Source organism: Haliotis asinina, chromosome 11, assembly GCF_037392515.1.
Source record: "Haliotis asinina isolate JCU_RB_2024 chromosome 11, JCU_Hal_asi_v2, whole genome shotgun sequence".
Classification (NCBI taxonomy): domain Eukaryota; kingdom Metazoa; phylum Mollusca; class Gastropoda; order Lepetellida; family Haliotidae; genus Haliotis; species Haliotis asinina.
The window spans coordinates 25,512,847-25,537,319 of NC_090290.1; the positions used below are offsets into that span (position 1 = coordinate 25,512,847).

The window sequence follows — 24,473 nt, forward strand, 5'->3', positions numbered from 1 at the left end:
ATTATTCAGTGCTTGCTTTGTGCCTTTGTGACTTGTGAATACAGTACCTAGAATATCCACGTATGTCATGATCATATACCGTTCATCTCTTCTTATCCTTGACATCAATTGTCACTTCGTCACATATTGGAATATAAGCCAGATCGATGAGATTATTGCTTTATGTCCGTGCATCATGGGCAGGTATACATTACTACTTTGAAATTCACATGCATTGATTTTTACAACTACACAATGACGTCTATCGACTGTTAACCTGCATGTGTTCTACTGAATGATCCATCAAGAGAAAATAGCGAAAAGGTTTGGGCAGGAAGACCAACACTGCAGGTATAACATCACGCAGAGAGGGACGTGGAGAGGGAGGGGGTGGAGGGTATTGGAGAGAGCGAGCGAGAGAGAGAGACAGAGACAGAGAGACAGAGAGAGAGAGAGAGAGAGTCGTTGTTTAATCGGATTCGAACCCGCTACAACTAATCTTGCCAAGTTGCTGCCAACTGTGACCTAATGTTGTCGACGTGGTCAAAAGATTCAGTTTATGTTAAACATTAACTTACGTACCTCATCCAGTCTGCCTTCGTCTGCTGGGAGCCCGCTAGATGTCGCCACTGCTAACAAAGCGAGGAGAAGTGAGCCGAGGACGGTGGTTGTAGTCACATCCATGTTTCTGTAAGTGTAGAAAATATGACATTATTAACGGTTTTATCACATACTATGCACCAGTGTATCAAAAAGCCTAGATGGGCAGATCCGAATTCAGACCTTGGGAATGTTGCATCTCCTTGAGAGCAACTTGCAATCATCTTTGACAAATTTGCAATCTTAAATTCAATCAACAAACATGGCATATATCGGCATGGTCGTGGTAATGAGATACAAACAAAAGAGAAATCTCTTCTATCAGTGGATCAGATCTTCGATATGGATAAAACCTTCGTTTTAACCGAATTACCAAAATGAAATTACGGCTCGTATGCACAAAGAAATGGTTTGACAAATGAAGACAGCAACGGGCGCCCGTGTTAATGCCTTCCACTGGGCTGAATCTGTTATCTCCACATTGCAGCCTAGCACCTTAACCCTACTGTTTTCCCATTAAACTGAAATGACATTTCCTTTCCTTTTCAACAAACTGTCTTGAACCTCTGCAGACAGATAGTATTCATATGCCTGTAATGCGTTTTAATAGCAATTGACGCAAGGGTTGAGGCGTAGTTTCATATGGGTTAGGTGGGTACAGTAGAAATACCATACTTGAAACTTGCTTCATTTCTCAAACTATAACATCCAAGCAAATACCTCTTGTAGGTTTTCAGATTTCACATAATATTCATTCTATATGTCTCAAATTCAAGCTAATGTTGTTGGAAAGACTATGGTTGCGAAAACTAAGCGGTCAAGCTTCGTGTGGCAATGTCTCGTAACTCTCTCTGATATGAGACACATAGCAGAAAGACACAGATTAAAGGTCTATTCATTACTTTTCCCGAAAGTAGGGATGATACTAAATCACAATACATTGTCACATAAACAATTTTTTCCTGAATACCATATAGAAAGAATATTGCTGGTATTATAACATGTGTTATCTAAGTAGTCAGCTTTTGAGAAATACTCTCAATCATCCCTTAACAAGAAAAAGCAGGTACCAAGTCTTTCAAACTTTCCAATATCTTGTTTCTCGTTCTAGAAACCTTCTTTAAATGTGTCGGCTAAGGTCATAAAGAGAGAATGGTTATTTCTGGGCATATTTTCCCGCATAATTGTTGAGATTTAGTTATCAGTGAAATACAGGTGCTTGCACGCAACATTCTACAGCATAGAATCCAGCAGGCTTAAACAATAAAGTCGCTACACATTTATAACAACCAGAAGCATTAATCAGTGCATCCCACCAACTTCGCCCTTCAAGATGAAAGACATTCACTTGGCTCATTAGACCAAAAGCCCGTAATAAATCCAGACTTCATTTCCTGCTCCTAACATTTATTTACAAAATTTCAGATTATTATCTTAGACTCCATGTTCTAATAACAGCCTCTGGCCGCTCTTCATTTCCTGCTATCACCGTACGACCTTTCTCTTACCATCTATAGGTAAACGAGGATGTTTTCAGAGCGGTCGGCGACATGCACCGGTGCTTATTTATCTGCCCTTTAAAGACCCCCCTGGGACTACGGGAGGTCACTCCGCCAAGGTGGGCGATCCCCAGTTGGTTTCAAAGAATGTATATTTGGACTGCTGTCGATTTGGACTTGACGTTAGCGTGAATGGCTAACGTATGTGTCATCACAGGAATTAGCTATATTGCTCATTAGGTAGATTGAGTGAGCTGCTGGTGTCTACACGGCGGAACTCCTGGGACACTTCAGCCTGTGTTTAATCTGGCACAGTACTTTATGATTGTTGTTGTTGATAGTGATGGGTAATCAGACACTACTTTATTTCCCTCGGATGTCTGACTGGTTAAAGATGACAGATGTGTATTATGCCCACATAAGGTTGTGAGGAGTTGACGTGTTTAAATGATTTGATGATTTACAATGTATATGATTGTAAACCCAAGGTAACTATCTGTGTACCATGCAACATTGAAAGTAAAACTATGCTCTTAGTGAACAAAGTTAGAAATGCTCATTCCAGTTAAAGTAACGCATTTAAATGATATGTATGTAAACATCGATCACTAGTTACGTGTATACAGGCTGAAAGCAGATAAGATGTCTTCATAATTAATTCAAAGTCATATGTTCTCAAGCCAGGCGTGTCTTAAATCCTTGGGAAATCATTTCCCTTGTGTATCCATGGATTGTCTTGAGAAAGATACCTTATAGTCCTTGCAATTCATTGTTATGTTTAGAAGAAAAGGGTTTGTTTTAGGACACGTGAACTGGGATTGGGTTTGTATATATGCCTTTCCCAGTTATACCAAGATGTCCTTCTTGCGTCATTTCCCGGCGAATCTCTTTCAGCTTGCTTCCAATGCGTACGAGACCCATCTCTCCAATTGGAGATCAGGGGGCGGATCCAGGACGCTGGGGGTAGGAGTGGTGGATGGTGGGATGGGGGAATGGTCATAAATCTTAGGGAAAGATCCACCCCTCCAGGCCCCCAAAACGTTTTAAGTTTCCCAAACTCTTGGAAAGTTATAAATCACAGTAACTTGACTCATGTAACCCGAAGGCTGAGCTAAGATGCTGGACTGTATTGTCGGTGGCTGGCTTTGCTTCTTAGCAGCCAATTCCGTTAAGAAGTTCTCCATGATAACGCTACACAGCCCTTCTATTTTAGTCACACATGCACACACTCTTGTCATCTGCAGGATACCATCTATTCCAGATACATGGTTTGGCAAGATATGATTGCATCAAGCTCATCATAAATTAGTTTATAACATTTCCGAATCGCAGATGTCTTAATTAATCAACATGCAGTGCTGAATGTCTTCGTTGTATAAGGTGTTAATGTTATGTTGGGATCCTGCTAGCCAGACGAGCATGGTTTGTGTCTCTGCTGCGGACTACTCACCCATTTGATCTAATGACGTGATCCCTACCACGTTGCTATAGCCGGCGTCGAAACAAAACAAGTGCTGGCACAGAACGTCGGCGGACTTACAGTAAAACAATTACTTTGCTCCACTGATTGGAGTGGATGTGAGTCTCTGGCCCTTCATACAAATCAGTATCTTATCGTGTATGTTACACCTGACAAGGGGTATAGTACCTAGATACATATATCTCTGTCGTCGTTACACTGCAGTGACATTCAGAAGTGATCGGCAGTATCACAATCATCTGACGACACAACCATACCTGTATCTATCAGTATGTTTGCATATACATTACGGGTGTATATGTATGTTCTAACTCGCTTGTAAGTATGTATCAAACTAGCCAGAGCTTGTATACCAATTCGGGTTGGGTTGGGTGTAAATTTTCTACCCGTGCATTTAAAGCTATTCTAGTTTAAAGTAACACTTGATTTACGGTATAAGTTTGTCCATATGTAAACGATTCTCGCTCTCCTGGTATCTCGTTTTCCACGTGCGAGAGATGACTCGAAATTACCTTTGCACCAATTTTCAAATATGACAATATGTCGCATATGACAGTAGTTTGCTTATTATCTCAGTCGAGCTTGTATGCATGATGACAAGTCACGCCTACAGCACCAGGGTTCCTCATGTGTATGTCAGCCATATAGCTTTTATCAGATTATACTGACCGTTAGAGAAATAACAACCTTTGAGCAGATAAATATGCTATGTATTGGTATGGAATGATTGATAAGTTATACAACATCTTATACACATTCAGACACGCCAATATTTTATTATGGTAGACGATACAGCAACGGTTAACAATACAGCAACGGTAGACGATACAGCAACGGTTGACAATACAGCAACGGTAGACGATACAGCAACGGTAGACAATACAGCAACGGTTGACAATACAGCAACGGTAGACGATACAGCAACGGTTGATAATACAGCAACGGTAGACGATACAGCAACGGTTGACAATACAGCAACGGTAGACAATACAGCAACGGTAGACGATACAGCAACGGTTGACAATACAGCAACGGTAGACGATACAGCAACGGTTGACAATACAGCAACGGTAGACGATACAGCAACGGTAGACGATACAGCAACGGTAGACGATACAGCAACGGTAGACGATACAGCAATAACAGTTCTGTGTAGGCATCCGTAAAGATCCGGGTTAGAACTTAGAATTGGTCTTTAGTAGCATTGGCTTATCGTAACAAACGACTTGAGGGATCAGGTGGTTAGGCTCGTTGTGTTGGTTGACACGTCATCGCATCCCAGTTGCGTAGATCGGTGCTCCTGTTGTTGATCACTGGACTGTCTGATCCTGACTCGATTATTAGAGACTGCCGCCAAATAGCCAGGTAATTGCTGAGTGCGGCGTAAAACTAACCTCAGTGACCTATAGGCAGCTTCTACATTCAGCAGCCATGGAACATGCAGCTTCCCAGGCAGAAAGAGAACGCAGGACATGTGAAATATTACGTTCGTTGTTTTAGACCCATGTTTAAGAATGTATTTAATGAATGTGCGTCAGAAAGAGGTGTAATTATTTGTTGATACCCACGGGACTACTCGTCTGTTTGGCTGAGTTGCTTCAGAGCGACTCGACCAACACAGCGATGTATCCTGTTACACGTGATTTCTCCATGATCAGCTGTGAATGACCAGACGAGATTTGAATACCACATTAACGATAAAACTTTGACGTTTGGATGAATTCAGATATATTTTATGATCAACTTCCTGATGGTAAAATGTTTTTATGGGTTAATGTGCTCGTTTCAGCTGTTGAAGTTGGTGGAGGATACATCATGTGCGTGCTCAGTATGCAGTGCTGGGCTTAATTCACAAGGTCGATATGTGATAACGTGTTGTCTCATTAACGTGAATACAACAGCTAATGGAACTAAATCTTCCGTTAAATGGATTGTTCTTGGGAACCTGGTATTAAAGATGTAACATAACGTTATGAGTTGTTTAACGAATCCGCAATTTAAGAAGAAAGAATTGCGTATTACATCTAAAACAGGGCTGGAAACTTGTGTGCTGGCTGCGTAACAGAGCTCTAAGAATTCTGCGTTGGATACATATCGGAACTGGAAAATTACGTATTGTATCCGTCACAAAGCTGAAACATTGTATCCTGGCTACGTAACAGAGCTCTAAGAATTGTGTGTTAGATACATAACAATGCTGAAGAATTGTGTATTGGCTCCGCATCAGAGTTCTAAGAATTGTGTTTTGAATCCATAATGAAACTTTATTATTAAGAATTGTGCGTTGTATCCGTAACACAGCTGTAAATATTGTGTATTGAATCCGTTACAGGGTTGTAAGAATTCTGTAATGCTGACTTTATACAAACAGACTTTATACTTTGTACAAGAACAGTATGTAGCTGAGGTTATATAGAACAGAAACCGTGTACAGCAGTCTTTATATGAGAGTAACTGAGTGCTTCAGACTTTAATGTGTGATATTCCTAAGAGGAGTAAATATTGTTTGATATTTATTGGTTATATGTAAGATGTATCTTTAATCTTAAGGATAATATCAAGCAACAGAGACGTATAATACCCGAACTGAAGGGAGCTACATTCAAAACCCAGACGTGATCGCATTCTGATCATTGTGTACACAACATCATTATATGTGACCTTTTCACAAAGCCAGAACACCGAGGAAATCTCGCCGACTTTGAAAATATATATCGTTCAAAATGGATGTATACTCAGCCCAAAAATTGCGGTACTTTTCCCCCATGTAAACAAGAATAAAAAGATCTAATATTGGTGCAGGTCTCTTGTGTGTAACACCGCAATATTCCAGCTGTATGACAACGGTCAATAAAATAACCCCCCTCAACCGGTTCTAAACAATGCAGTGGTTGAAATCATGAGAATTGATATGCACAACTAGCAATACCGAGCCTGACCACCCGATCCCCCCAACAGCCATACCTTTACGCCAAACATGGAATGCTGGTGATTAAAGGTCACTATATTATACCACACTTCTCTATAACAAATATTGATCTCAATACTGTCAGCCTTCAGGGAAGCTAGCATATAATTTATTTTTTTTAAAATATATATTCACATTTCGGAAAACATTGCATTAAATCGACTCTAGCGCCCTTTACCCGAGAAACATTATTTTAAGCGAACACCATAGAGTTATGTCCCTTGGAGCGCTCTTTACGAATATCCTAAGCACAACTTGTGATTGAAACCAGTTCGCCAAACACCGACAATCCCGCCGGCAACAGTTTTCGATGTATGGATCTATTGTTCACATTTTGTTTAAGGCACGCGTCCTCTGTTGGGAAGCTGTTAGCCCCGAAATTTCAATTATCATTTTCAGGCAACTCTTGAAGAAGAATTAACTCTTTTATTGCATCAATAGGAAGCTGAAGTTATTATTCTTACCATTTTTATATTAATATTAAACTAAAGTGAGTGCATATCACCCAATATATATAATATATAATATAGGTTAACATATTGTCGAAAATGTCTGACATTGTGCCTTTAATAAAGCTATTGTATTCTTTAATGTTTAATAACTACCAATGACATGTACAACTAAAATACATTTTTCAACGATTAAGAGGTAGCTGCCCAGCTCTGTAAAGTGCAAATATTTGATTTAATGTCATCATGATGTCATGTAGCTGAAGCCATACTAAGATGCCTGCTGTCACATCATGTATGCACGGTGTATCGCACCTCACACATTGATCTATGTACAGGACCCAGCATTTCCACATCGTTGGCAGGCAAAGTGGACGTGACATTTCTCCCTACTTTAGACGTGATGCCCAATGCAGCTGATTGATGAGCATTTATTTACTTGATCTCAAGCTCCTTTTTCACAACAATTCGCCCAATACACATTTAAGTTGATCCGACATTTCTATTTCCTGCTGCTATTCACTGTACGACTTGTATATCCCCGCCAGTGTCTGAGAATCACGTACACCACACACGTCACAGCCAGTCGTCAGTCTCGCGGACAGTGTTATCTCAAATCCCATTACCGCCTCTCTGGTTAGCGAGAATAAGCTGACTCTACATGTTTGCCGTTCTATCCAAAATGTCGAGTTTATTGTGTGCATTAGCCTATGATGTGACCTAATCACTTATCGTTATCTTCTCTGTGGTGGGTGATTAGTCATGATTAGCATACCAGGAGGATGCTCCGCTGTAATAGTATTACAGCGTTAAACTATTGCAGTTGCAAAAATACAGAGCTGTATAATATTTGAAAACAGTTTCAGTTATTTCTCGGCGTATGGGCTGACGGTTACCTGGCCAAAGGGAGGGTTGCCGATCGACTGCTCCCAATGAGAACGGGTTCGGGCCTACCTTACAAACAACGAGCAAATGCCCAAAACTGAACTTAAATACACCAAGACAGAAAAAAACGAAACAACGCATCTCTAACAGAAAACTAACAGTTTAGAATGGAATAGAAAGTCGCATATCAACTGCAAGGGCGGCCAAGGAAATTGTTTCAGTTTTGAAAGATTATTTTCCGATTTTTGTGAGTTTTGTTCTGTTTTGGTTTATTCCAATTCAGTTTTGAGGATTTATTCACCGTTGGTCTGGTAGGTCTGGGGTATGGTGTCGGCTAAATGAGAATGACAAATCAGGGAGTACGTCATATGATAACAGGTTTCTGACACCAAGGCGGAATCCAAATGAGAATGGCGAATTGTGGTGCCCAGACGACCCGACCTCCTGTAGAATTTTGGGCTATTTTGTACCTTCATTATTTTGTTAAAAGTTTTATAGCCTGTGTAATGGTAGATACAACATTCTGCACATGAGAATGTTTACTTTTGAGCCTGTTAAATCTGCTGTTTTTATGATTTGAAAGGCGATGAAAATATCACAGTGACGTCACTTCCGGAAAAAATAGTAGCAGAAAATTTCAAACGTTCTATCTGGCAGAATGATCCATTATAATGGCAGAATTTCGAAAGATGAAGATGTATCATTAACATTTCTTGATGCTAGTTACGTAAGTAATGTAAAAGATGCCATTCTTCTTAGTGGATTTAAACTCTTGAACAATTTGTCGTGAAGCAAGCAGCAGCATATTGAGAGGAAATTTAGGCTTGCTATAACTGTTAAATATTATTATGAAACTGAATAGCCCATGCATCATAATGAACGAATGTTTGAACGCAAGCTAATCTTTAAAAACAAGTGTGATATTGGTTTTGTTTCCACTGACAGTTGCATGTAGCACACACTACCAGAAATTGGCTAGTTTCCTTCGAGTCAAGCGGGAATAGTGTCAACAGACCCCATAGTAACACTTCTACATAGCTGTTATTATGTTGATACCCGTTGGAACTCTAAGTAAATCGTACTGGTTGTGAAATGCGAACAAGTGAATCTACAGCCCGACTGTCTGGCTTCGTTAAATGCACATCGCCTGCTCACTATATTTATCAGTGGATCTGTTTAGGCTCAGTCACTGACCCCCCTCCGCCACGTGGAACGTTCTTAAGTGCAGCGATAAACAACAATAAGCAAAAATTGTTGCCTGGGCTAATCAATAACGGCTATCATGGTGGTGTTTCGTGTTTGCGTTGCTTTTTTCGACAGAAATGAATATGTGCGTTATTCTATACCGTGTATCTGCACACACAAAGGTTTTCGCGTCTGGTTGTCAAGGTAACTGTTTCAATAATGTATGCGGTTGACATTTAGTAACATTATAGATATTTCTAGAGATATACCTATGCCGTCCTTTGTCAAACAGTTTAATGACATGTACCTTTCTTTAAAATGGCCTTGCAATCATATGGGTATACATTTATGAATGTTACCTTTCGTGTAAATGAAATATGTGATCAAGTTAAGTATATAAAATATACATGTTTATTCATATTCCATGACAACTTTATACAAGCGAGAGTCAAGTATGGGGACTTTCAGCAACAAACTGAATCGGCAGTTTCGGTATGAGCGAATGAATTAAACGTACGAATTGTATGGGGGTTAATTTTTATGCAGAATTTTGACAATTCCAGTTGGTCTGCTGGCGTTCATGCAATTGCTTGTAGACCATAGGCTAAAGTGATTCGGTAACCAATGACAATCTCTTAGTATCTATTGTCAGCTTGTGTTAAGGTTTGGGAGACATGATAGTCACAGTGCTTGGTTAGTTTTGATAGTTGCTCCTCTCATCTGAAATTAAATGACTTGTTAAAATATTCAGATAGATTTCTTCACAACCTGTCCAGACCTGCAGTCAGTTTAGTACTTCTGTTTTCATCTCCAGGCCTCGATCCGTTTTCCTTCACACACCACCGACTCCGATAAAAAAAACCCTTCGAAGCAGCTATATTTTCAAATAACATGGTTACCCGGCTTCATATTAACAAACACGGAGGCATTGCTCAGAAAGAAGAGAAAACGATTCTCTAAAATTCCGGACAATCGCGAATGTCGTACAGCATGGGTTTCCGTACCCTAAAATTATTGATTGTCGTTAGAATTGTCCTTGAACAGTAGTCTTTTTAATATTGCCAGATTTAATCAATAACCGTGTTTTCATTTTTCAAATACTTGTATCTAAATAATACAGAGCGTAGCTATCGGTGTTATTACTCATGGACAAGGGGCATTGGGGACGCTGGCAACGCTAGGCGCAATTCCCCAAGGTTTTCTGTGAAAGAGTAGTACTGTGTGCCTCTAAAGGCGGGCAACAACCGAGATGAGATGCTCAGTGCAAATGAATGTTTATGTAAGTGGTTACACTGATGACTTACAGCAACGTAGACATTAGGTAACGGTGAATAATCGAATACCACCAGAACATATCGGGTCCATATGTTTGTATGCGATGTGCGTGTACTGTGACGAGACGTTCTAGAACAGTGTTAAATGTCACGTCATGCTCTGAGAGACGAGTAATAATAGATTACAATGACAGAATCCTGTAAAACAGTTAGCACAACGAGGACACTGTAACGGTAACACGCAAATCACACCTTTTGTACTAACTGCAGGGTGTTTGTAAGCCCTATATCTTGACTCTAGATGGAACATGGCAAAGCTCTTCTGCTGCTTAATATACTCAGTTGATGTTGATGATTGAAACCTCAATACAACTCTCTAACTGCAATATGCTGAGGCGATGTGATTTAACCTCAATGCAAATCTGCAACTCAAATATAGATAACCTCAATACACATCTTCAACTCTGATATGGAACATCTTCAATGCTGATATGGAACATCTTCAATGCTGATATGGACAGTTGATGCCACTTTAACCCCAATGCACATATTCAATTGTAACAGAGACAGTTGATGTAATTTAAACCTCAGTGCACATCTTCAACAGTAATACACACAGTTGATGTCATTTTAACCTCAATGCAAATCTTCAACTGCAGTACTCACAGTTGATGTCATTTTGACCTCAGTGCACATCTACATGAAACCCTGGCTATATGCCTCAATTTCCAATAGGGAGACAATCCTATTGTGAATGCGCCTGAACAGTACGACCATCTTCCCCAGACTAATGAGTCATCGTAAACTTCTCGCAGAGGTGTCAAGTAGGCAACTTGCAGACCGAAATTTAAACCTAATAAAAACTGTGTGGGTTCCGACTGAGCGTGCCGCGGTTATTAAATCCTATATTCCCCGCTACAAGGCAATGCGTCCGGAAGAATAAGTTTGCTACAAATGGATTATTTGTGGCTGGAAGGAAGCAGCGTCTCAGACTTGATGAAACCACAATCCGTTTAGGTTGTGGAAAAGTAAATAAAGTATACCTTCTTCTTTCCTTCCAAATATCTTTGTTTGGCTTCTATGGAAACTAGTTCTTAAGAGATTTAGCCTCAGCGGTTCGGAAAGGTAATGTTGCATTACGATATCACACAGCTCGAGTTGTTATTCTTATCTGTCTGTTATAATACGATCAAACCTACTTCACCCCGACAAGGACGCTAGAGGGCAGTACTGATATATAGCAAAACTTCAGGCGCCGTGACATAGTAGCTACTTTTTGTAGATCATTTCAGTTGGGAGATCTTTTGCTGAAACAATAATATCCCATCAGTAGTGTCAGCCAGTCCAGTGTATGTTTAGATAGGTATAAGAAAGTTCAAGTTTATTCTGTGTTATTTTTCGCCCCATGCGCAGCTAATTTAGCCTTGTGTCTAGTCTGTCCCACAGTCCCTGGACCACATTATTTCCCCAAATGTCTCCCTGCAATGCCAAAGCCACTAAATGAAATAAGTCTAGATTTCCCCAAGTTCAGGATTTCCCAACTTAACTGCTCTTCTTTTTAGTTTAAATGGGTGTATTTGTTACTCTCAAAATCATTTATCTTCAAGGTCTAAGTGTTAGTCTACGTTGTGTCAGTCCCGTGTTTCTGTCTACAGACAGCTGAACTGATATTACTTAACGCCAGAGATTCCCAGATTATTTTACTACAGCTATATGGATGTATGACTATATATGATGAATGGTGTCGTTCGACCTTCAGCAGTACTCCTGGCATATCATGACATTAGACACCTTACACCGTACTCACCCGGGAAATCAAACCCGTCCCTCCAGGTGACGAGTGAACGTGTTAACAACTTGACTACCTTACCTCTCTGTGCATTCAGCGTTACTAGTGCAAATTCTTTCTTTCACTGGAATTAATAGTCTCCAGCTCATTAATGGTGACTGGTTCAATACAGCATTGTGATTAATTTTTAATTCCAATTAGTATACCCTGTTCCATATTGATGACAAGGCGACTCCAAGCATGCCGTCTTATTGTCACTTCATGCACAATGTGTCTCATTCTAAGTGGCAGAGTTTTTATAAAGTTATGTACACAGGATTGTTAATGTTTTCATTATTCAGTAAGTTCATTCCTTTATTGTATTTGTGACGGTCAAGTAATGTGAAGTTATACATTATATGTTGCATAACGTGGGATAACAGGAAACAGGAAACGATGTCACTTATTTGTTGTATAACCATTATATTATCATTTGGTTCTATGGCATGCATTATGTAGCTCATAATAAATACCTTGTACAAGCAGATATGTGTTGTACATATAAGATACTAAATGGCGGAGTTTGTCGTGTTTCTCTCACCACGTATTCAATCTACTTTTAGAGTGCATTCAATGTCACTTTTACCAAGTTTGTAATGTTATTGTTACTTTTAACAAGGATTCAATGTCACTTTTACCAAGTTTTCAATGTTACTCTTACCAAGTATTCCTTACCAGGTATTCAGTGTTTTTGTGACTCTTCCCAAGGGATCAGTGTCACTCCTATCCAAGTATTCAATGTTACCCTTGCCAAGTATTCAATGTTACTCTTACTAATTATCCATGATACTCTGACTAAGTATTCAATGTTTCTCTTACCAATTATTCAACGTTACTCTGACCCAGTGTTCAATGTTACTCTTGCCAAGTATTCAAAGTTTCTATTACCAGGTATTCAATGTTTTCTTTGCAAATTATTCAATGTTACTATTACCAAGGATTCAACGTCACTCCAAGTATTCAATGCATTTTTACCAAGTATTCCATGTATCTTTTATAAGTATTTCATATTTCTTTCACCAAGTATTCCGTGTATCTTTTATAAGTATTTCGTATTTCTTTCACCAAGTATTCCGTGTTTCTTTTATAAGTATTTCATATTGCTTTCACCAAGTATTCCGTGTATCTTTTATAAGTATTTCATATTTCTTTCACCAAGTATTCCGTGTTTCTCTTTCCAAGTATTTAATATTGCTCTTACCAAATAAACAATGTTTCTGTTACTACGTACTCGGGGTTTCTCTTTCCAAGGATGGGATATGATAACTACGGAAGCCTGCTGAAGCCACGCTACGCTATTATTAGACTTCTTTCACCATGAAAATTCAACTTGCTGTGTTGAAAATTCATCATCCTTTTTTCAAATTCAACTTAGTATTTTGAAAATTCAACATCGTCTCTGGCATTTACTGCGTCGTGTCGGGTGTGCAAGTTCAGTGCGAGGATATTTCACGGTGTGACACACGTGCTATGACGTCATGACTATGAGATCAACTAGAACTGCGTCGTGTGGGGCCAGCAATTTGACAGCGATGATATTTCACGGTGTGACACACGTGCTATGACGTCATGGCCATGAGATCACCTGAAACTGCGTGGGCGAATCCGTCCATGCCGTGCAGGGAGACAACCTTGTTGAATAAACCATGAAAGTAATACATGTACAATGACAATCAATTCAAACGTGTTTTTGTCAGTGAAACTGTTGTCGTTCACATGATTAAGTTTGGCACTTCCAATGAATCAAATCAAACACATGATTTTGGAAGCACTGCAGAGCGGGCTTGAGTGTACTCAGACACAAAGACGATTGATACGGGACTATCTAGACCCGTAGGACAAAGGCAAGGCTTTGATGTAGGACCAATTAATACCTACTTCGTATCTGGCTTGAATGCCGGGGGACTAGTCCATTGCACCCCTCATCTGGAGATGCAGACTAGAGCCAACCTAGGCAAGATATTGAAGTTTGACACTGTAATTTTTTAAAAACTCAAATATCGATGTCATGGCATGTCTGAGAATGAACTCAATAACTGTTGGTTTTCATTATCAATACTCAGAACCGGGGTGCCATCAGTCTGACCGTGGGGCCTTGCTCAAGACTCATGAGATCTCGGAAATGAAAGTGAAAGGGTTCTTGGTTTTCTCCCCCTGGATAGAGGGTCGTCCGCCTGAAGAAAAATGGCGTCAATTAGAGGACCTTTGGCACAACACACCCGTGAGCAATAGGACGGGGTCGGAATCATTGACAAAATAACAAGATAAAAATAATGATATTTCATTATTCCAAATCAGGGTGTGAGAGCCTAATTATATTATAACCAATGGTTCTAAACATTCTCTGCGTGTTTCTGAATCTATTAATTCAGTGAGAATTTCTATGGCTCTTGTGGGTGTTACATGTTCATGGCCGAGCGGTACTGTCATTGCAAAACTAAACTTCAAGGAAATGTTTCATTGTATTACTGAGACGTGTATGTAAAACAATCGCATATTTCAGTTACACTTCTACACTAGAGAATTCCAGGGCTCCAGGGCTTAGGAAGTCAACATGTTAGCATCACGTGTCACCATGTAACTTTAATCGATCAAGGTCATTGGTATATCAGCCGTGCATCTTTCTTGAACAGATGACAGTAAAATATGCCAACATTGCTTGTTTGGTTGGTTGGGTTTTATTATTTTATTTTTTTTCTTGGTTTAATGAGAAATAATCTGTTTGACCTGGACCCCTGCTCTCTCTAACCGCAGCCAAAACAGCTAAGGTGAACCCACTACGTTCAGCTAACGTGAACCCACGACGTTCAGCTAACGTTACGGAGAATTCGAAGACTCCCTCCTCAGCACTGCTTCCGTGTGCACTACCAAGGGTTTTAGGCGACATTATTCCTTGCAACCATCCTGGGTTCTCTCCTGATGTTAGTCAAAAGATTGGTAGGTATAAACCCTCCGCTGGCAACAAGTACAACTCTGTACTTGGGACGCACGAGTGGCATTCCATAAGTGGACTTCGCATGTTTGTCTTGATTTTACTGAATCTTGAGAATCACATCAGTTGTGAATAAGGGCAGAAAATTCAGGTTTATTCACCTGTACGTGACTGAGAGCCCATTTCAAATAATGTGAAAATTGTCGCATTCAGTAGTATCTTCTACATATTCTTCTTCTTCATGTGATAATATTAATATAACTATTAGTTTTGCAGAAGGATAGGAAGACAATGAGTTCAGTCAGTCATGAAGACATCTGATTAAAACATCCCTCATTGTCACCATATCCCTGGTGCCTAAAAAGAATGCAGCAACGATATAGAGCTTCGCACTAACACACGTCGTCATCGTCATTATCTGTGAACCATAACCAGGTTTGGTATTACTAAAGTATAACTAGCTAAGAGCACAGAATAACAACATGTTTATAAGAAGTAAAGCTTCTGCTTTCAATCTAGCTCTGCCTGGAAGACACTGAGAGATTTTTGATAAGATTAGACCTTCTTTAGAAGTCAGCAATGCGGCTGTTGTTTCTTTCCTTTTCGAGACTCCCGGGAGCATTGACGTGACATAGATCGTTGTCCACTACAATCAGTGTCTGTGTTTACTGGCTCTGTCGTCAATCGAATGGCTAATATGCCTAATAGGTCCCAGCAATATCTTTTTGTGACTACTGCTTCTGGTAATTGGGCAAAACCAGAGAAGAAAGAACTTTTATACGTCTATCTATGTACCTAAAGTAATTAGTTCTCAGTGTATGTACAATAACCTGTACAACTCCATGATTTAATTTCCATTCATTTTCTCGATGGATTCAGTTCCATATGGAAGTTCCTATTTCTATAATAGAGTCATAGAATCCAGACTTCCTTTTGATTGGATCGCAGGACGGATCTTGTTTGAATGCCTCCATATTATACTGACACATCGACTAATATTCATAACATCGTGCTGAACTGATTATGTCTCTGGTTTAAAATGACCTGACAGAGGTTACCGTGTGATGATGGAATGACGTTTTCATGGCGTGATACTTAAGTCAGTTTCTAATATCAATATTACCTGAAGAAAAGCCGCGCACTCACTCACTCTAATATCTGGCAAGGTCACTTCCACCAAGAATAAGTGAAATTTCTATATTGGTCCAGTAAGCAATATTCCACCTATATCGGAGGTGGGGTGGGGTGGGGGGTGGGGGGGGGGGGGGGGGGGGCGTTCCGTGTACCAGTTTTTGCAGTGAATGAGCAAGATAGATAGAGCAAATTTTGCTCACATATATCAGTTTCCACACTATCCAAGTCTATGCAGACCAGTGTCCAAGACTAATGTGTCTGTACTGTCTGCGCATGACCAGTACAAATCCTGCTTTCAGTATATGCATTATATTTGAGTATTTCATCTCAACAACCAGCGTTTGAGTAGTATGGACATGTTTGAATTGTGGGGAAAAACCCTACGTATCAAGAGGTTTGCAATGATTCCTACTATATCCATGCTGTCTTGTGTACTCCTGGGTAGTAAGCCGAGACTCCATTATTATTATTCAACACGTCGACACCCCGACACATCAAGATACATTCTTTGGATTGAGAACAGGGAATAGACTTCAACATACCAACGTCTACAACAGTCATGAAAAAACACAAGAAGATTGCAATCGTTCCGACTTGTTCATGCTGTCTTGTATACTCCTGGGCAGTAAGACTGAGACTCCAAATTATTCAAGTCGTCGATAAACTGTTCTTTTCAGCCTGACTACAAAACAGTTAAACCGTTTCACGAACACTACCAACTAAAACGACTAAAGGAAAAAAATCGATGAATAATTTAGTTTCAAAACCGCAAACGTGTACTCCGGATTCGGTTGACTGATGAACACAGATGAAGTCAAAACCCTTACCTTCTGAAGTTGTTATGTCAGAAACTAGGCCAACTGTTCAACAACACAAACATTCTAACAATACCGTAATCTTCCAAATGGCCTGTGGTTTTGTATTCTTTGGTGCCAACGTGTGTAATTATGACTCTGCATGATGACGAAGATACCATCCCAATGGTTCTTAATGCTGATGCTGGTGGTGATGACGTCAGAGTGTGTCACCCCACAATGTAATCCGAGTCGACAGGTGTGTTGTAGGGTTTAGAAACGGAACAGCATCATGCATTATTCAGTACTTTTATGGCTTTTGGTCGTGTGTTCGTCTTAAAGATGTAGATGTAACAATGTTGTACAGCGGTATGGTGCCGGGATGTGCTAGTTCATAGTTGCACCCATGAGATTACTAACAAGCTGTCACTGACTCCAGAGACCTACAGCACTTGATGTCATGGCAACACAGACTGATAAGTGATGGTTCCTTGTTTCATAATCATAGATTTATGAGATTTGTAGTAGAAGTGAAATATTCAAAATAAAATGACTTTTATGCGTTATGTTTATATAGCCTAGAGGTATTTCTCGAGGTAAGTGGCACCCCGTGAACATGTCCAAACAGGACGTTCTCGTACTACGTAATCAAGGCAAACAATTGCGCACCTGTACATGAACGGGGTACCCAAGAATCTCCCTCGTAAATGACTCGTAACACCTGTGTAAGGCCATTCGTGTTGGAATGTTACAGGAGTACATCATACTAATATTTGTATAGCGCCAATATCCAGCTAGGCTGCTCAAAGGCGCTTTGTTTCCCTCGATCACTGGATGTCGACCTGAACAGCACATAGTGTTTTCAATGTTACGTCCATGAGGATCATTCTGCTGCAGCTACTGGGCGCACCACGTTAATGTGGCTTTCCCATTATTATAATACCCACTTCACATCTGGGCGGAATGGGACACTCAGTCACTGTACTTTGTCCTAGCTTACTATATGTTGTTGTACCCACAACTAGGTGTTCGCACGTATCCATGTGGCCACCAACAAATTCGTGCTTCGTTTACGTGTACAGGGTTGTGAACTATCCACTAGGGGTTGTGACAGCACTGGAAGTGTGCACACAAAACGGACGTTAAGGGTATTGTTACACCCGTTCACAGCTGGACTCGATCTCGGCGACTTAAACTCGCTGGATCTCTAGTCTAGGGACTTAGACAGCTCGCCCATCACGCCCCACTATAACTATGCTCGCTCACTCAAGACACACAAAGTTGAGAACGGTACCTTTGTGAATGGAATAATTTCTCATTGTTTGTCTCCATTCATTCACTGTATATGTCACCTACAGTGGGCTGTAATCTAGCTGAAGGAAATGACGGAGCGCAGAAAAAATACCAAATTGTTGGATTTGTTTGGAGAAGTAGAACTCTGTAACTAACTAATTTCGAGGAGCGAGGAAACATGCACCTGGGTTTGGGTTTCCTACCACTTCGTGCTACATCATGTCCGCCCCCGTCTTGTAACTAGTTGAAGCATTTACTACAAAGATGTGTAGTGTTGTCCCCTGTTCTATTTACCATTATATATTACGTTCCGCTAACCCAAGATATTACAAGAATACATTTAAATACGTCAGTTAGTATAGTCTTAGGGCCATTAATGACAGTTACCGTTCACTGACATAAGGATAACGTGATTATTACTACAACAGATTTTGTGTTTCTCACAAATTAAATAAGCTGCACTGTAATTCACGTGACAAATGCCGAATAAAAAAGCCCCTCATTCAATCTGCTACTATTTTCCAGTATTTGAATCCAATTTTATAAATTGCTTTCAAAAGCGATTGTATGCTCTCATGTATGCATACACGAACAGAGAAACCAATCTTCATCCCGCTTTCCGCTTTTTGTCAATAACCCTTAGAAATACCATTTAACTGCACTAACCCTGCCTGTCCTTGTGACGTGTGGGATATAACCGAGTGCCTGCTTGTACGAAGGTTTCATACATGTAAATGAAACACTATTTAGATATTTTTTCCTGAAATAACCCTACAGCGATTACAACATAAATGAATTATGATTACAATACCAGCAATTGCAACATGCGAAATCAGATATACCATTTGTAGCATAGAGTATTATACAGATAAATACCATTAACAACCCAATACCAGTAGGACCGCCTACGCCCAAACCATTAAGCACTATAAACACTGGATCAGCTGAAATAGTCCAACTGCATCAAAACAAGTACTGGAAAAATACGGACGAAGAATGCGTCTGTCCTAAAACATGTCAAGTGCGGTGGAAGTCATGTGTATACATACCTATATACAGATCGGTGGCGTGATGGCAGACCTCCACACAGTATCATCACATTTGCCACAGTCATTTAGGTGTTCTCTGTGAAATCTTTATGCGTTCTTGCTGTAGAAGGCAGTCAATAATTAATGCTGTGAGTAGGAAAAGTAACTTGACATCCGAGTAGCGGAAGTATTCGTATAAGTTGTTACAATACAGGACGGAAGCTTGCCTGGAGATGGCTTTAATTAAGTCTCGAGACACCGACAGCCAATGGCCACCCTTGGAGAAGAATCGTATTTACAAAGTATCCGAGACCTTCTTATGTTACCGGGGCTAAAGATGCACCCACTCACTCGCACTTTCATCTAAAACTTACATGTATTCCGGATGTATTCCGGCATTTAATGAAGCTTATTAATCATTCGTTAATAAGGTTGCTGTTCAACAAATCGGACGGTGTGAGCTGGACCGATCGTTCTCACACCTTTTTGCAACGTTGACCATAGTCATGGAGGGCGATTTATTAGCCATTTTCAGCCGTTTGTAATGCTGGCGTTTACGGAATCCAATGGCAAAACCTCAGCTTTACATGACAAAGCCTTATCTTCACAACTGCCTGAAAATCCCCAAACACCTAGTGGCAGACATTCCAAACACCTGGTGTCAGACATCCCAAACACCAGACTCTTGTCTGACTCATCTCTCTTGTCTCTCACTTCACCTTGTGCCCAAATTCCACTCTTCATCAGTAGCAAATAATCCCTATCAGGATTGTGGCTAGACATCTTAATTTTTGTTTGAGATGAAGCTACTTTATGTGACGGTCTTGCTTAAGGCAGTGTTTGAAAACTTTCGTCAACACTTAGTGACTGTGCTAGTTAGGTGCTACATTTGACTAACTTCAACCTTTGCCGATACCAACTGGTAATTATATGTGTTGTGCAAAAGGAAGCGTTCACGTGATCAGTGTTACAAAGGTACATGCAGTTGTTTTGTCCTCAGAATAAACATCATTAACATGACACCCGTGTGAACATAAGACCTAGGTCCCATGTAGCGAAGACGTTTGCCCGCCTTTCACCCTAACAGACGTACGTATTATTCAATCGTTTTAAATCTACGACTTAACACTATCGGCCCAAAGCTGTAGAAAATGGCAGACAAAGTGTATGTGGAATTTTCTAGTGCGGCCAGAGCAACTGATTCCTAAAGATGTCACAATTCTACTCAAACGTCAAAAAATATCAAATGATTAATTTGGACTGCCACATCGTTCTTCCCACAGGGATTCCACAAGTTCCAGGCCCCGTCTAAATTTCCAGGCATTCCCGCTTCAAAGAAATTCAGCCAAAAAGTGTAGTTTCAAATTCAATTGAGTGATTGAGTTGACAGTACCAAGAATCCTCATCAGATCTGATCAACAGTGGTCGGGGTTGAAGGGTAAGTTCCTGATGTTGACAAAAGTGAGAGTAAGAACAGCGATGGTTGGAGTTGGCAGTCAGTGCTGGTCCTAGGGCCACAGGGGTAAGAAGCATTCATGATCTCCAGACAGTTTATGGCAGACGAGGACTTGTCTAGTATAGGAGCGAATTTTGAAAGATTAATGAATTTATTGTGTAAAATTTATTACGAGTTTAGGGTTCCTCGATAATATGCATCAACATGGAAGAGGAACACAGCATAGTGCGTCTGACCACAGGCTGTACATACATCCAGCTGATTGCTGGTCAGAGGAACCTGAATCACCCTTTGGTTAGTATGAGCGTAGCTTCAGAAAACATGCAGTCTAAAATTGTTAGGTGAACAAAAGATAAATCACGAACCATAAAACGGACATCGGAGTTCTGCCCGTTTAACTCTGTAAAGAAGTAAATCCACAAAAAAGATATTTACATGTAATCTGTTTCATCGTGGAAAAATAAACTCCCTCACTCATCCATGTCTCACACTCTTGACAGGAATATAAGATGTTAACATTTTTCATTTCCCGCGGGTAATGACAAACTAGACATCAATTAGCAATTAGCTCGACTCCTCAGAAATTACATTCGTCATACGTCGATATGCGTTCAGATCACATGAAAACTGGTTTCAGATTTTGTTTTAACGCTAATGTGCTCACGTAATTTTGACGCTGGTTAATACACAATTTATGCAACAATATTTACTTCAATATGGGTTTGAATGTCACTACAATATTGATATATCGATGACAGATGTGTTGCCATGGCATCAGCAAATGTTAAACTAGACTATCTTCCTCTCAGGCTGGAAATGCCAAGACACTGAAAGTCGAACCTACGCATAATTCAAACATATATAATTTAGAGAGTCGCAGTATAAGAACGTGGAACGGCTTCAGTTGTCTGTGGCACTGTTGTCAGTATTGATTCGCCGTCTTAATCACTAGTTGTATACCTGTGTTTGTAAGGACAATTCAACCAACAAATTTGCAAATCTCCTTTCGAACATAATCAGTGGGTTTATATATGTTTTTACTTTAAGAATTCTGTATCTACATATACTGGACTAAAACAGTTAGGGATATATGCAAATTTTGGAATTACTAATAATGATATATTTATTCATTGACACACTGATGAAATATCAATCATAAAAATATCAATATTAAAAAATACTATACTTATTTTGCCTAGTATATATGAGAAATGGCATACATGAAATGCAGATTTACAACTCTTCGACTCAATATTTTGATTCCATTTTTGTTACACATCTTACGAAAGTAATACCCTTTTCGACAGAGTAAGTAGAAAATATAATAAAGTTTAACCACCATAACAAATTAAAGGAACTTACCGTTATTCGCCCCATCCCACAATCAAATAATATTAAAATATCTTAAATATCAACATATGAGAGTGCAAACAATTGCAGAGGTTTACACACAAAATGCTATTAAGTCTTGCTTGTTACTTGATTGTCCAAAACATTTAGAGTTGAAAAAAATAAATAGTTTACTTCAATACCACAAGTGACTCTTTAAAAGTGCCTTGTTTCAAAAGTCTTCCTGCTCCCATTATCAATACACTTGGCTGATCGCCACAGTTCTTGAAACAATTGTTTCGAATATCCCTTTACGTTAACAAGTTACAGGGTACAATCTGTGGAAACGAGGAAAGTTAACTTACCTATCACTGTTAGACCAGGTACTCCTTGCTGGACGCGGAAGCTATGCTGGGGGCCTCTAGTCGCTTCAAGCGCTCGCTCTTTGCTCAACACAAATGAACGCAGCACAATCAGGCGTTGCTTTTGTAGATCGGAGTGGAGACGCATAAATATGTAATCAGTCTATCTACTTACTACTGCACGTGCAGGCCCTGTATACAAGGCAAGGGGCGGAGCATGCGTGCGCACGCAGCTCTCCGACCAACACCGGAGAATTCTCTTCACTCTAGGTGTATTGATTTGACGAGGAACCGTACACCGGGAGTGTGGTGAGAGCGCAACGGAAGTCAACGACGAAACACATTCAAGGGAAGGGACGTTGCGGGGGCGGAATGCGAATTTAGCATATTTGGATACATTAATATATGTGATGGTTGGTTTAGTTTAGCCTGTAAGATTACAAGGAAAGCTTCTGACATATTGAGTAGTTCATGAGCCCAAGTTGTGTGGGCCTGACTATTTGACAAAAACCTTTCCCAAATTAGCACCATAAAAGAAGTAAAACATGGGTTAAGGTTTGCCGAGGAAAGCAGCTTGACGACTGTATCAACACTGTTTGAAATATTGTCCGCTTAACGAGGTCTGGTGTTTATTCCTGCAGCTCACACTGTAGGTATTAGTGTCCCATCTGGCAGACTTAGTCTTGTGATACACAAGCACTTCTGACCTTTTAACCTTTTCACGTCCGAATCAGAGACACTTCAACAAAACATTGGATTTTACAATCAGTAGCAGATACCCAAAACAAACAAACTGAAAATTGGCAGCGAAAAGGAAATAGAAGCTAAGCCCAATATTAAAGATGTTTTTTTATTTAAAAAAATGGCTCCACACACAGGGCGATTGGAAGTGGGAAAACGGACACCGGAATCGAAGCCATTCTGCAGGGAACAGGAGACAGTCATTACTCTATATTTCCTCTTCTTAGTTTCTTAACGCCAAAAGACCATCTAATGGGCTCCCTGGGAGACCAAGAAACGAGTGTAAGCATAACCAACCAATCATAGGGCATGTGTTCAAGTGTCAGATTAACACGTTCTGTCCTTGGAGGAAAATGTACCTTCAGCTTGTCACGTATCTAATTTGTGTCCTCAGAAAGAGACGTCGATAAACACACTCCTCTTCAGAGAACATCGAAGTTCATCATTAAAATTCATTTAAAGTAGTGTTTTTATTCCTTATGATGCATTGGTGTCTGGTAACTGAGGATTTCTACGTTTCAGCTTCAAAGAGACTGACACGTGCATGATGGAAATCAGTTCTAATTCACTTATAAGTTCTGCTGATATTTTGCTTGAGATGGAGTTTGTGTTCACCCGAGTGGACACTGTTCCAGATGTAACACCCCGTGCCATCTTAACATAATGTAATGTACGTCTTAGAGGTTGACCACGCCAACATGTATTACGGACAATCTAAAGCAGTACGTCAAGTGCCTTCCCCAAACAGTTCTACATGAATCTATGCAATTTATTTAAAAAGAAGTATACTACTCAAAAAAAAAAAAAAAAAAAAAAAAAGAAAGAAACGCATAGCTGAAAATTGTTATGAATTTATACAGTTAAGGGCCAGTAATACAGGGCAGTCATAAAGAAAACCTGAATGAACATTATCGGTCCAATGCCGCAAGAAACTGTACGTCACAAATGACAAGTGTTCCAAGGTCAAGGTCGCAGAGCAGTCAGTATCTTGTTTGGCCACCATTAGCATCAATGGTTGCTTGGCACCGGCGTCCTGGTAGACTGGACCAGAATACGGATGAAGTGAATGGGAATGATTTGGTTCTCTACCCTCAAGGCCACACACAGAGCAGGTAACCTCTGTGGCTGAGGGTCACGCTGTCGCACACTAAGATCCAATTCGTAGCACAAATGTTCAATAGGGTTAAGATCCAGTGATCGTGAGCTCCAATCAAGAAGCAGAACGTTGTTCTGGGCAAGGAAATCCCTGGGTATTCT

The 24,473-nt window shown here is 40.1% G+C and overlaps 1 protein-coding gene across 1 annotated transcript in view; it reads right to left on the reverse strand.

Annotated features, from left to right (window-relative positions):
* The window catches only part of LOC137256255 (uncharacterized), a 36,726-nt gene extending 13,905 nt beyond the window's left edge, over nt 1-22,821 (reverse strand). Inside the window, exons 1-2 of the mRNA XM_067793987.1 lie at nt 22,479-22,821; nt 562-667 (exon numbers count right to left, since the gene is read on the reverse strand). Of these exons, the coding sequence (XP_067650088.1) occupies nt 562-663 (102 nt within the window). The 5' untranslated portion in view covers nt 664-667; nt 22,479-22,821. The remainder of the gene's footprint in view (nt 1-561; nt 668-22,478) is intronic.
* Nucleotides 22,822-24,473: the final 1,652 nt, after the last annotated feature.